Source organism: Mytilus californianus, unplaced genomic scaffold (assembly GCF_021869535.1).
Source record: "Mytilus californianus isolate M0D057914Y unplaced genomic scaffold, xbMytCali1.0.p SCAF_8, whole genome shotgun sequence".
Lineage (NCBI taxonomy): Eukaryota > Metazoa > Mollusca > Bivalvia > Mytilida > Mytilidae > Mytilus > Mytilus californianus.
In genome coordinates this window covers 11,624,163-11,639,748 of record NW_026262734.1, presented here as the reverse complement: position 1 = coordinate 11,639,748, position 15,586 = coordinate 11,624,163, and the positions used below count along the sequence as shown (strand labels likewise).

Below are 15,586 nucleotides of genomic sequence, written 5' to 3'. Positions count from 1 at the left end.
AGTATCAGTTGCAGTAATGATTTCACATATATAAAACTGTCACATGCATTTTCCTTGTCCCCCCAAGGGTATTTCGACCCAGTTTCTCCAACTTAGAGATTATATTTTGAAATGTAGATTATATTTCGAAATGTTAACACATGCATGTACTAACTAACTGCTTCGTAGAAATGACATTTTAGTTTTCAATGATTAATTGATTCAATTTCGACACAACTGACAATTATTTGTTTGACCCCTATAAAAAAAAAAATTATCCTAGGCATTCCTAGCTTTAAGAATATTAACGAGTGAATGTAATTTGTGTTTTGACAGACCATGAATGTAAATTATATATTGCTAAATTTAATTTCATGTTTTGTTTACAATTGCTTGCAAAACAATTAATACAGAGCTTTTAAATAGATTTTAGTGAAAGCTTTTTTTAGACTTTTTTAATTAATGTGCTTTTTCTTTAAAGCTTCTTATAGTGTACAGCATAATTTTTTGGGCGTATACAATCTTATTTGAGTAATTTACCTGAGTTCAGAAAACAATATGAATAGTAAATAATTTGCTTAAAAATGTACACTGCATGCTTTTGCTGTATCTATTCTACTAAAATAACAAGGTCCAATTTGTTAGCCGGCATGAAAACAATGAATCAAAGAATTCAAATTTATATACACCATCCCAGGCCTTTTTGTTTTCCACATAATTAATATTACCAATAATTAACAAGTTCAAGGTCAAATCCAATACCAATACCAATAGTATATGTCACATGTAGTTTCCGCTTGTAGTAAGAAAACCAGGACGGGTTCAAACAGAAAGATTTTGAAAGCAAAGAAAACTGTGCACTTTATAACAGTATGACTTTATCCAATTACAATACGAATACTAAAAATCCCAAAATCCTGGCTAGAAATTAAGCGTAGGTACTTTAATTCAGTCACAGACCATCGATGTCCCCGGTGTGTACTAGTAATTGCATTTAAAAATAGATAGGTCATCTCAATTGAGAATCTATACTAGGGACAATACAGAAAAAGCCTGTTCATAACACTTTTATTAATGATTCTTATTCTTCAAATAAGCAAGAAACTTATGTTAAGCAGATACAATAAATCATATTTGAACTTAATTTTTATCAGTCACGATGCCCTTTTTGTCAATATTGGTGAGATTTCTGATTTCCAATCCAGTTACTTAATCCATGCTTATGCAATTCATTTTATCTAGCAAATATAATGTACCTGGAAAGAATAAATCAGACTTACACCATTATCATTCTTATCAACTGCATTCTATTGTTTTTGATCAACAGAAATGAAACAGTGATATCAATCAAAAATTATAATTGGAATATTTCTGTTTCGAATTGCAACAAAACAAGAAACTTAATTTAAACTTTTAGATGTCATTTTAAGTCTCAAAATATGGTAAAAAAAATTCTTATGCCTCAAATACCAAATTTCATTGAGGCTTGAATCAATTGCAACAGGAAGTGAATATTCTGTATTATACCATGGACCAATACAGCTTTCTTCTATTTTGGGCCAGGCAGAGAAGCTGTATTAAAATCAACAGGGCTATGCACATAGTACATACTGATTTATCTGTAATAGGGTTGATTTGATCATATCTTTTCATAGTGACAAGAAGCAAGCATGAATAATTAAACAAACTTTTAATAATAGTTTATAATTCAATTACAAGTTCCCATCCCTTAGTACTAACTAAAGGTTTATAAAAGGACCTTATTATCAAGAGTTCAAGAGTTGGTTTAAAATATAACAGGGACTGAAAACAAATTAGTCCCATGGAAGGCAGGTAGATCTAAAATAAAGTTACCCATATTAAGCTGTTTCACCTGAACAATACAGAACTCAATACCTAACAATTGTGAATTAATTTCTAGATTAAGTTCCAAATGAAATAACCTGAGGTACAAGAAAACTATTTAACACATTTACAGTTTTCATGGTAATGATTTTCATTTAAATGGTACAAAATTATAGAGCATCACTTAAGTTTAAAATATTCTCATTGCTGGATACAAAGTCAAGTTAGCTTAGACATATTGTTAGGATATTTTGAAGGATTGCTGGCAGATCGGTGTTACGAAACATCTGCTTATTTCCATTGACTTGAACATTGCACCATTTATAATTCCCAATGTACTCCTCTATTATATGTGTGTTGTGGTTTATATGTGAACAGTCATGGTAGCACTTTGTATTTGAATTTCTATGCAATAAATAGTTTTGATAAACAAATAAGTCAATTAACATCATTACTATTTTCTTCTGTGAATCCTAAAAATTATTTTTTTCTCTTATAAAAAGAAAAAGGAATCCACTAAATTAAAAATTTTGACTCAAGGAATTGGTTTTAGATTTTTTTTATGTGTGTAATAAATGATTTCATATTTATGATGATAATTTGTATACAAAGCAATTAACCCTTTTAAATCACCTTGAAACAAATATTTTCTAGAAGTTGATTTTTTTACAAATTTTTTAAAATATTCTAATTATATTTGCAGGTGTTGATTGGAAGTCGTTGACAATGCCAGCCTCTTTACCAATCACCACAGACTATTTCCCTGGCAAACAAAGTCTGACCAATGATTACGTAGTATCAGATTATAACCTGCTTCCAGAAGATGTTAACTTTGATATGAACCAGTAGGATATTGTTTTTGATATTTTTATTTTGTTTTTGAATCTTTATAAAGTTGTATTGTACTGTGTATAAAGATGTTTTCAGATGTGTTCAGACAGTCACATTCTGATTGTGTATTTATGAGTGAAGGTGTAGTATATTACCTTACAGGACATCAGGTGAAATGTCTTGTTACTTTTCTTCGCTTGAGAGGAAAATAAATATGTCATTCAACAGAAAAACTTTTTTCATGTATGAGGATAATTATTATACTTAATCATATATTTAGCATTAAAAAAGTCCAATTCTGCATATGTAATACAGGTATAAAAAAATGACATTAATCATAACAACCTTATCCCATAATAACATTAATATCATGTGACTTGTTAAGTGTTAGAATGTTGGCTTTATATTTGGATAATATTATTGTTGGTTTGAGATTGCTTTAATTTAATTTATTTTATTTTAAGGTCAGATTCAGATAAAATCAATCCAAAGAAACCGCTATCAACTGTCCAAGTTTTCAGAGAGTTGATATCATCAAGACTGGCACAGGGTTTCCAAATCATTGTCCTTCCAGCAAGTACAAGTCCTGTATCCCAGTCTAAACTAGTACCAGGTCAGCAGTACTCCATGGGACTAATGAGAGCTAGGCCTAGACAGGAACCTTCTGTAAGTGCTACTTATATATCCAGTTTGAAATTGGGACCAAGTCAATTGAACTGTATTCATAGATACTGATTCATCATTATTCATGGGATACTAAATGTTGTGGATTTCCTTATGCATAAGGGAACCATGAATTTAGATGTTAAAATACAAATTATAATATTTAACCAAAGCAATGAAAGAAAGTATCCACAAAAATACAAAATTCCTGAATCCACAAAAGTAAACGAATCCACAGAAGCTCAAGGACAACTTTTTTGTCACGCCTGCGACGAAAGTCACAGAAAGCGAGACATAGGGATTGCTCTTCCAGGGACGACGGCAATGGCGTCAACAATTGTTAAGTTTTCTGCTTAAGTTAGTTTGATAAGAACTACTTGTGATAGATCATTGATATTTAATATAAAGTTGCATTACTATCAGTTCATATCAGTTTGATGACTATTTTGAGGCCCTGCCCCTAGGACATGGTCCAGTGACTTTGAATTAATTAGCAATTTTCAATGTTAAGTTTTCTGCTTAAGTTAGTTTGATAGGATCAACTTGTGATAGATCATTGATATTTTGTATGAAGTTGCATTACTATCAGTTCATATCAGATTTTATGACTATTTCGAGACCCTGCCCCCTAGGTCATGCATGGTCCAGTGACTTTTAATGAATTAGCAATTTTCAATGTAAAGTTTATCTGCTTAAATCAGTCTGATAATAACTACTTGTGATAGATCAATGATATTTTGTATAAAGTTGTATTACTGTCAGTACATATCAGTTTGATGACTATTTTGAGGCGCTGCCCCCCTAGGACATGGTCCAGTGACTTTGAATAAATTAGCAATTTTCAATGTTAAAATTTTTCTGCTAAAGTTATATTGATAGGAACTTCTTACAATAAACAATGATATTTCCTATAAAGTTACATTACTGTCGGTGCATCTCATTTTGTCGACCATTTTCAGGCCCTGCCGACTAGATCATGGTCCAGTGACTGAATAAATAAGCAATGTTGCTGTATATCAGATTATCTTTTTCTGAATTTTATGCCGACACGCAAGACATATCTCTGTGTCAACAGTTTATTTGTTATTTCTTTGCATTTTCTGTGATAATGTATTCTAAAATATTTTATTAATGCTTATAAAGTACTTTAAAAAAAGAAATTGATAAGAAAAGAAAAATATCTTTTTGATCCAGAAAGAAGTAATAATGGTGGATGTAGATGTATTCATGGGAGAAAACTATCCAATCAAATACTGTAAATTCACAAATTATGGCATGCGTTTATTATTGTGATTTTTGAAGATTGGACAGAAATGTGAGAATAGTTATTGGGCATTAATGAAAACATTGCTATTATTTCTGAATTTACAGTATCAGAAAATGATGACATATTTAGGAAATTGTTTTGTGTTTTGTAGGAGGAGTATCACTTGAGTATTGGAAGAATATTTCACAAGATAAGAAGGGTTGGATCAACAATAACTGTCACTAGATATCGACCAAGGTAATTAATTTCAATGCCCTGCCTACAATGGTAAGGGGTATATATTATTTTTTAGGTCATTTTGTTGCTTGGTTAAGTTAAAGTTTAACATGAAGGTGACGTCACATCAAATTGGATCTTAGTAAACATGTTAATTATGATTTGACCTTTTAAGAAATATGCCAAATTAGGGTTATTACCGAAATTATGTGATTTATCTAACATTCAAATGTGATTGTGTGAGTGAGGCATATGCATTTTGGACACATCTTTTTGTTTTACACTTTTTATACGACTGCAAAAAAATTTTGCGGTCGTATATTGGTATGACGTCGTCGTCGTCCGAAGACACATTGGTTTTCGCACTCTAACTTTAGTTTAAGTGAATAGATCTCTAGGAAATTTTACCATAAGGTTCAATACCACAAAAGGAAGGTTGGAATTGATTTTGGGGGTTATGGTACTAACAGTTAAGGAATTAGGGGCCAAAAATAAGCATTTTTGAAACTTCCAGACATAACTTGTGTGTTAGTGTATGGATCTCTCTGACATTGTACCACAAGGTTCCATATCACAAAGGGAAGGCTTGGATTGATTTTGGGGGTAATTGCCTCAAAATTTTAGGAATTAGGGGCCAAAAAAGGGGCAAAAAACAAGCATTTTTCTAGTTTCATGACAATAACTTGTGTGTAAGTCTATAGATCTTTCTGAAATGATACTACAAGGTTCCATATCACTAAGGGAAAGCTGGAATCGAGTTTGGGGGTAATTGCTCAAAACGTTTAGGAATAAGGGGCCAAAAATAAGCATTTTTCTAGTTTCCAGACAATAACTTGTGTTCAAGTGTATGGATCTCTCTGAAATTGTACTGCAAGGTACCATACCACAAAGGGAAGGCTGGGATTGATTTTGGGGGTAATTGCCTCAAATTTTTTGGAATTAGGGGCCAAAAAAGGGGCAAAAAACAAGCATTGTTCTAGTTTCATGACAATAACTTGTGTGTAAGTCTATAGATCTTTCTGAAATGATACTACAAGGTTCCATATCACTAAGGGAAAGCTGGAATCGAGTTTGGGGGTAATTGCTCAAAACGTTTAGGAATAAGGGGCCAAAAATAAGCATTTTTCTAGTTTCCAGACAATAACTTGTGTTCAAGTGTATGGATCTCTCTGAAATTGTACTGCAAGGTACCATACCACAAAGGGAAGGCTGGGATTGATTTTGGGGGTAATTGCCTCAAAATTTTTGGAATTAGGGGCCAAAAAGGGGCAAAAAACAAGCATTTTTCTAGTTTCAGGACAATAACTTGTGTGTAAGTGAATGGATCATTATGAAATTGTACTACAAGGTTCCATATCACAAAGGAAAACTGGTTTTGAGTTTGGGGGTAATTGCCCTAAATGTTGAGGAATATGGGGCCAAAAAGGGGCCAAAAAACAAGCATTTTTCTAGTTTCCAGACAATAACTTGTGTTCAAGTGTATGGATCTCTCTGAAATTGTGCTGCAAGGTACCATACCACAAAGGGAAGGCTTGGATTGAGTTTGGGGATGATGAATCATAAGGGGGTTCAAAAAAATTTTTTTTGGGGGGGGGGATTTTTTTTTCTTTAAAATTTTCCATTTTAAATTGGTTATTTCTGATTTATATATAAAAGCAAATAATAATGATATGGTTTGAATAGGTAAATTAAAAAATTTTAAGTTCTTAGACCACATTCATGCTGTGTCAAATATTTAATCACAATCCAAATTCAGTGCTGTATCAAGCTTGAATGTTGTGTCCATACTTGCCCCAACTGTTCAGGGTTCGACCTCTGCGGTCGTATCAAGCTGCGCCCAGCGGAGCATTTTATTCTTAGTATTATGGCAATGATGCTACAGTTTAAAAATCCATTAATAATATGCATGAAATTCCAAATAACATTGCAGATCATATTCCTATTTACCATTTACCTTGGTAATGAAATACTGTGATTTACAAGCAAAATAAAAACTGATAAATTATTTCTCATGTGAAATAGATCTGATAATATCACTCCTCGCTTAAAAAGTCTGTGTATTAAAATAAAAAATAATCTTAGAATTCAAATATCGAAAAATATTCAACTCATGACCAAACAACTGATTAACTACAGCACTATTCATGAATAAATGTGTTGTTGGGGACTTGCTGAATATTTTTCTATATCTAATTACTAGATGACCCAAGATCAATCAGCATAAATGATGTCATTGAACAATCTGCTCTTTCTTTGACGTATTAACATAAGTATTGTGACATAGGAAATGCACAAACGTGAAAGTTGTCTATTGATAACATTCAGTATATTTTAAGATATTGAGTAGGGAATTTGAAAATATTTAGGTGTTTTTAAATTCTTTTTTTCAAAATCTAAAGTAATGTAGGTAATGAATTATGATGAATATTGTGTCTTTAGCACATATTAATCATTAAAATATTTTGAAAGTTAACCACAATTACTTAATTCTAATGATATTGAAGTGAATTACAATTCATAAGAAAAATAAACCAAGTCACTTAAACATTTTTCACAATGTAATGATAATAATAATGATAATAGTAATGATAAATTCTTTATTAAAGAAGTTAAAAGTGTTTTGAACATACATTTGTATTTCAACATACATTTGTATTTCAACATACAATAATTATCATTTTCAGACATGAGCAGCCAGCCTTGTCATACTCTTACAGATACAGGTTTAAGGTACCAGATTCTCTGGGATATGATGTCTCATGGAGTGAATTTAAAAATGAAAAGTTAGAGAACTACAACTGGAACTACTTTGATCAGTACATATGCACACATGGGGAAGGAGATTTTGGTCTTTTAGAGGTACAGAATCATTTTAAATATCTGTTTAAATTTTTAGTGGATTTTCTTGGGTACTAGTTGTTGAGCCTGCGACTTTTGTCGCAGAAAGCTCAACATAGGGATAGTGATCCTGCGGCTGCGGCTTTAGCTAACTTCTTAAAAGCTTTATATTTTAGAAGCTAGAAGACCTGGATGCTTCAAACTTTGTATATAGATGCCTTATGTTACAAAGTTTCCGTCTGTCATATGTCCATTGTCCTTGACCTCATTTTCATGGTTCAGTGACTTCTTGGAAAAAAGTCAACATTTTTGTAATGTTAATTTCTTTCTTATTATGAGTAATGGGATAACTATATTAAGTATGTGCGTAACTTGCAAGGTCCTCATGCCCGTCAGACAATTTTCATTTGACCTCGACCTCATTTCATGGATCAGTGAACAGGGTTAAGTTTTCGTGGTCAAGTCCATATATCAGATACTATAAGCAGTAGGTCTACTATATTTGGTATATGGAATGATTGTAAGGTGTACATGTCCAACTGGTAGGTGTCATCTGACCTTGACCTCATTTTCATGGTTCAGTGGTCAAAGTAAAGTTTTTGAGTTTTGGTCTTTTTTTCTAATACTATATGCAATAGGTCAACTATAAATGGTGTATGGAAATATTTTATGATGTACATGTCAGTCTCACAGGTTTTATTTGACCTTAACCTCATTTTCACGGTTCATTTCTCAGTGTTAAGTTTTTGTGTTTTGGTCTGTTTTCCTTCAACTATAAGCAATAAATCAACTATATTTGATGTATGGAAGGATTGTAAGGTGTATATGTCTGTCTGGCAGGTATCATCTGACCTTGACCTCATTTTCATGGTTCATTGGTCAATGTTAAGTTTTCATGGTTAAGTTTGTTTCTTAGATACTATAAGCAATAGGTCAACTATATTTAATGCCTAAATTGATTGTAAGGTGTACATGTCTGTCTGGCATGGTTCATCTGACCTTGACCTCATTTTCATGGTTCATTGGTCAATGTTAAGTTTTCTTGTTTAAGACTGTTTCTTAGAAACAATAAGCAATAGGTCAACTATGTTTGGTTTATTGAATGATTGTAAGGTTACATGTATTTCTCATTTGGTTTATCTGACCTTGACCTCATTTTCTTGGATCATGTTAAGTTTATGTGTTACTTGTAGTAAAGCTCTGTATTTAGGACATGTATAATGTATAATTCTAGATGCTTTAAAAAGAATCTCCAGGGCCTAATCTAGGATTTTGAAGAGGGAGAAGTGGTTAATTTTTTGGAGAAGTGAGATTCCATTACTGTTTCGGTTGCATAGTGTTTTCATGCTTATCACTAAGGAAATTGTTTTATATTCAATAAAAGATATACTTTCAGTTTTTTTCATATGTTATTGTACACAATGTTTATAAAGAAAGTTCTTAATAAAAAGGTTTTGACAATATATAGTTGTTATTTATTTATTGATACCATTGTGTTCTAAATAAAATTTGTTGATTGGGACACGAGGGAGTAGCCTAGTAATATTGATTATGATGCATTAAATTCATGTGCATCTGCCTCAATTTATTTTTTAAAAGTCCAGAAAAAATATAACTCCCAGTTTACCTGATGAATTTCACATGACTGGGAATTTAATTTATATCACCACTTGTCATTATTTTGTAAAACAATAATGTCCAGGACATTATGTTAGTTGTAAATTGAGATTATCGTTAAATATTGTAAGTCTATAAATGAAAATATCTTTCAATCGCATATTAATTATCCGACAAAGAGCTAATTTCTATCAGTTTTTAAAAATATCATCCATATCAACGAAATGGTCGTGAGAAAAAAATACACCGCTGATCACAACCTGGTCGAGTGTCGTACGTTTGCAATCACATTATCCATCTGCAGTCTTTCTACCTTTTATATTTCAATTTTTATTCAATCAATATAATAAATCTACCGTTAATTCCCACCTTTTACCGACCGAATAGTAAAATTGATCGACTCGTGTAAGTTATAAAATAAAACAAATCAGCTGAGTGATTACGCAACATCCTGAGATGAAAATCATCGTTGAAATGATAACTTAAACAGACGGTCAGTTTTCCGTTTGAATAGTTTTTGTCGAGCCTGCGACTTTTGTCGCAGAAAGCTCGACATAGGGATAGTGATCCGGCGGCGGCGGCGGCGTTAGCTAACTTCTTAAAAGCTTTATATTTTAGAAGGTGGAAGGTGTGGATGCTTCATACTTTGTATATGGATGCCTCATGTTACGAAGTTTCCGTCAGTCACATGTCCAATGTCCTTGACCTCATTTTCATGGTTCAGTGACTACTTGAAAAAAAAGTTCAGATTTTTTGTAATGTTAGATTCTCTCTTATTATAAGTAATAGGATAACTATATTTGGTATGTGCGTACCTTGCAAGGTCCTCATGCCCGTCAGACAGTTTTCACTTGACCTCGACCTCATTTCATGGATCAGTGAACAAGGTTAAGTTTTGGTGGTTAAGTCCATATCTCAGATACTATAAGCAATAGGTCTAGTATATTCGGTGTATGGAAGGACTGTAAGGTGTACATGTCCAACTGGCAGGTGTAATCTGACCTTGACCTCATTTTCATGGTTCAGTGGTTATAGTTAAGTTTTTGTGTTTTGGTCTGTTTTTCTTATACTGTATGCCATAGGTCTACTATATTTGGTGTATGGAATGATTGTAAGGTGTACATGTCTAGCGGGCAGGTGTCATTTGACCTTGACCTCATTTTCATGGTTCAGTGGTCAAAGTAAAGTTTTTGAGTTTTGGTCTTTTTTTCTAATACTATGTGCAATAGTTCAACTATATTTGGTATGTGCGTACCTTGCAAGGTCCTCATGCCCGTCAGACAGTTTTCACTTGACCTCGACCTCATTTAATGGATCAATGAACAAGGTTAAGTTTTGGTGGTCAAGTCCATATCTCAGATACTATAAGCAATAGGTCTAGTATATTCGGTGTATGGAAGGACTGTAAGGTGTACATGTCCAACTGGCAGGTGTAATCTGACCTTGACCTCATTTCATGGTTCAGTGGTTATAGTTAAGTTTTTGTGTTTTGGTCTGTTTTTCTTATACTGTATGCCATAGGTCTACTATATTTGGTGTATGGAATGATTGTAAGGTGTACATGTCTAGCGGGCAGGTGTCATTTGACCTTGACCTCATTTTCATGGTTCAGTGGTCAAAGTAAAGTTTTTGAGTTTTGGTCTTTTTTTCTAATACTATGTGCAATAGTTCAACTATATTTGGTATGTGCGTACCTTGCAAGGTCCTCATGCCCGTCAGACAGTTTTCACTTGACCTCGACCTCATTTAATGGATCAATGAACAAGGTTAAGTTTTGGTGGTCAAGTCCATATCTCAGATACTATAAGCAATAGGTCTAGTATATTCGGTGTATGGAAGGACTGTAAGGTGTACATGTCCAACTGGCAGGTGTCATCTGACCTTGACCTCATTTTCATGGTTCAGTGGTCAAAGTTAAGTTTTTGAGTTTTGGTCTTTTTTTCTAATACTGTATGCAATAGGTCTACTATATTTGGTGTATGGAATGATTGTAAGGTGTACATGTCTAGCTGGCAGGTGTCATCTGACCTTGACCTCATTTTCATGGTTCAGTGGTCAAAGTTAAGTTTTTGAGTTTTGGTCTTTTTTTTCTAATACTGTATGCAATAGGTCTACTATATTTGGTGTATGGAATGATTGTAAGGTGTACATGTCTAGCTGGTAGGTGTCATCTGACCTTGACCTCATTTTCATGGTTCAGTGGTCAAAGTTAAGTTTTTGAGTTTTGGTCTTTTTTTCTAATACTGTATGCAATAGGTCTACTATATTTGGTGTATGGAATGATTGTAAGGTGTACATGTCTAGCTGGCAGGTGTCATCTGACCTTGACCTCATTTTCATGGTTCAGTGGTCAAAGTTAAGTTTTTGAGTTTTGGTCTTTTTTTCTAATACTATATGCAATAGTTCAACTATATTTGGTGTATGGAAATATTTTATGATTTAAATATCAGTCACGCAGGTTTTATTTGACCTTGACCTCATTTTCAAGGTTCATTGCTCAGTGTTAAGTTTTTGTGTTTTGGTCTGTTTTTCTTAAACTATAAGCAATAGGTCAACTATATTTGTTGTATGGAAGAATTGTTAGCTGTACATGCCTGCCTAGCATGGTTCATCTGACCTTGACCTCATTTTCATGGTTCATTGGTCAATGTTTAGTTTACTTGGTTAATGTTAAGTTTATGTGACAGTTGTAATAAAGCTTTATATTTAGGACTATCAACATAATATCAATGATTAGTAAAGAAGGCGAGACATTCCAGCGTGTGCACTCTTGTGAAAGTTCTATCCGATGATGTTCAAAGTCGCCGTTGTATTCATTTAATTTGATCGTTGACAGTATTAGTCCTGGGTGGTTTTGAAAATCTCGATTTTCCTTGTCAGTCGCCATTTTTTTTACCTGTGAGAATTGTCAATCACAAGTTGTCTCCCTTTTACCGATTTTGATAGCGATTTGACTTTGCTATGAAGTCAGTCGGCCGGCGAGATTTAGCGATTTTCAAAATTCTTTGGCGACTTAAATCGACATTTCGCCGGCAAGATTATGGCCTGAATCTCTCATTGCAAGCAGCTATAATAAAGCTGAAAGATATGTATAAATTAGAGAGTATGATAGCTGTAAAAAATAAAAAGATAACTGAATTTGACAATGTATGGAATGTTTTTGAAAAACTTTTATTGAATACCAGCTAATGTCTATTTTTGTTACAATAACTCATGACTATTTAATTATAATCTATTTTAAAGAAAATATTATTGTCATGTTATGTACTTGATCTGTGTTGATGGCTGTTACGAAATAAACATGTCTAGTTAATTTTGCAAATATTTTTCAACTGAAATATTTGATATTTAAAATATAGATAGGGATGTAACTGGATAATCATTTTGCTTTTTTATTTGTTTTTTTAATTTTTTTCCCTTCTTCTTTACTCTTAACTCCAATCTGTTAATTATCATTATTTATCTATTTATTTATTTATCTATTAATTTTTATATTTTTTTTCTTTCTTTTTTTTTTATCTTTTTCAATAGAAAATGTAAAATATTTCCAATTAAGATGTAATTATAATAATGACATTGTATATATCTTATATGTATTATATTGTATGTATGTCATGTATATGTTGTAATTGTTGGAAATAAAAAAATCAAAAGTTAAAAAAAAAAATTTATTGAACATCAACATTTTTAGCTCACCTGGCCCAAAGGGCCAAGTGAGCTTTTCTCATCACTTGGCGTCCGTCGTCCGTCGTCCGTAAATTTTACAAAAATCTTCTCCTCTGAAACTACTGGGCCAAATTTGCCCAAACTTGGCCACAATCATCATTGGGGTATCTAGTTTAAAAAATGTGTCCGGTGACTCGTTCAACTAACCAAGATGGCCGCCATGGCTAAAAATAGAACATAGGGGTAAAATGTAGATTTTGGCTTATATCTCTGAAACCAAAGCATTTAGAGCAAATCTGACATGGGGTAAAATTGTAGCAATAATGTTCAGCAAAGTAAGATCTACATATAAGTCAACTTGACCAAAATGGTCAGTTGACCCCTTAAGGAGTTATTGCCCTTTATAGTCAATTTTTAACCATTTTTTGTAAATTTTTATAATCTTTTACAAAAATCTTCTCCTCTGAAACTACTAAGACAAATTTAACCAAACTTGTCCACAATCATCATTAGGGTATCTAGTTTAAAAAATGTGTCCGATGACCCCGCCCGCGAACCAAGATGGCCTACTGGGCTAAAAAATAGTACATAGGGTAAAATGCAGTTTTTGGCTCATATTTCTGAAACCAAAGCATTTAGAGCAAATCTGACAAGGATAGAATTGTTCATTAGATCAAGATCTGCCCTGAAATTATCAGACCAATCAGGCAACACGTTGTTGGGTTTCTGCCCCTGAATTGGTAATTTTAAGAAAATTTTGCAGCTTTTGGTTATTTTCTTGAATATTATTATAGATAGAGATAAACTGTAAACAGCAATAATGTACAGCAAAGTACGATCTACAAATAAGTCAACATGACCAAAATTGTCAATTGACCCCTTAAGGAGTTATTGCCCTTTATAGTCATTTTTTTACAATTTTCATAAATTGTGTAAATTTTTGTAAATTTTTACAAAATATTATCTACTGTAACTACTGGGCCAAGTTCATTATAGATAGAGATAATTGTAAGCAGCAAGAATGTTCAGTAAAGTAAGATCTACAAACACATCAACATCACTTAAACACAATTTTGTCATGAATCCATCTGTGTCCTTTGTTTAATATGCACATAGACCAAGGTGAGCGACACAGGCTCTTTAGAGCCTCTAGTTATTTTATATAGTGGATTCCGTCAAAATCCCAATGATCTCTGGCAAAACAATAAGGAATGATGAAAAATTGTGTCATGTCATCATTATTTTTCTGGAAACATTATGCATGTAATCTTGAGGAACATATCAACTGCAATCTTACCAAGAGTAGAAAAAAAAAATTCTGTTTTAATTTTTTGCGACATCTTCAAAAATATATGTTTTTAGCTCACCTGACCCGAAGGGTCAAGTGAGCTTTTCTCATCACTTGGCGTCTGTCGTCGTCGTCCGTCGTCGTCAGCTTTTTACAAAAATCTTCTCCTCTGAAACCACTGGGCCAAATTTAACCAAACTTGGCCACAATCATCATTAGGGTATCTAGTTTAAAAAATGTGTCCGATGACCCCGCCAACCAACCAAGATGGCCGCCATGGCTTAAAATAGAACATAGGGGTAAAATGTAGATTTTGGCTTATATCTCTGAACCCAAAGCATTAAGAGTAAATCTGACATAGGGTAAAACTGATTATCAGGTCAAGATCTATCTGCCCTGAAATTTTCAGACAAATCTGACAACCTGTTGTTGGGTTGCTGCCCCTGAATTGGTAATTTCAAGGAAATTTTGCAGTTTTTGGTTATTATCTTGAATATTATTATAGATAGAGATAAACTGTTAACAGCAATAATGTTCAGCAAAGTAAGATCTACAAATAAGTTGTCATGACCAAAATTGTCAGTCGACCCCTTTAGGAGTTATTGCCCTTTATAGTCAATTTTTAACAATTTTTCGTAAATTTTTGTAATCTTTTACAAAAATCTTCTTCTCTGAAACTACTGAGACAAATATAACCATACTTGGCCATAATCATTATTAGGGTATCTAGTTTAAAAGATTTGTCCGATGACCCCGCCTTCCAACCGTCATGGCCAACTTAGTTAAAAATAGAACATAGGGGTAAAATGCAGGTTTTGGTTTATATCTCTGAAACTAAAGCATTTAGAGCAAATCTGACAGGTGGCAAAAATGTTCATCAGATTTAGATTTATCTTCCCTGAAATTTTCAGGCAAATCCGACGACCCGTTGTTGGGTTGCTGCCCCTGAGTAAGTAATTTTACAAAAATTTTGCACTTTTTTGTTATTATCTTAGATATCATTATAATATCTAATATCTAATACTATTAATTATGATTTTAACCTTATTTTACATGATTTCCAAAGCATCAGTAATTACAGGTGAGCGACACAGGCTCTTGAGAGCCTCTAGTTTACATTCTACAAAGAATAATCATTTAAACGATACATTTTCTGACAATAAGAATTAATACAATTTGTGATTTTGATTTGCAGTCATTAAAGTTCTGGAGAAGTAGGTTCTTATTGTTACCTATCAATATACCAGCTACAAAGAAGATTATTGATGGGAATGACAGGTATGACTTAGATCTAAATTAAAGTTCTTGAGAAGTAGGTTCTTCCTGTTGTCTATCAATATACCAGCTACAAAGAAGATTATTGATGGGAATGACAG

The 15,586-nt window shown here is 32.9% G+C and overlaps 1 protein-coding gene across 4 annotated transcripts in view; it reads left to right on the top strand.

Moving 5' to 3' along the window:
* LOC127712073 (GATOR complex protein Iml1-like) overlaps nt 1-15,586 on the top strand; it is a 111,549-nt gene that overhangs the window by 70,299 nt on the left and 25,664 nt on the right. For all 4 annotated transcript variants that reach the window (XM_052218270.1, XM_052218267.1, XM_052218268.1 and 1 more), the window contains 5 exons: nt 2,528-2,669; nt 3,120-3,321; nt 4,737-4,822; nt 7,486-7,660; nt 15,406-15,488. In XM_052218270.1, coding sequence (XP_052074230.1) covers nt 2,528-2,669; nt 3,120-3,321; nt 4,737-4,822; nt 7,486-7,660; nt 15,406-15,488 — 688 coding nt within the window. The remainder of the gene's footprint in view (nt 1-2,527; nt 2,670-3,119; nt 3,322-4,736; nt 4,823-7,485; nt 7,661-15,405; nt 15,489-15,586) is intronic.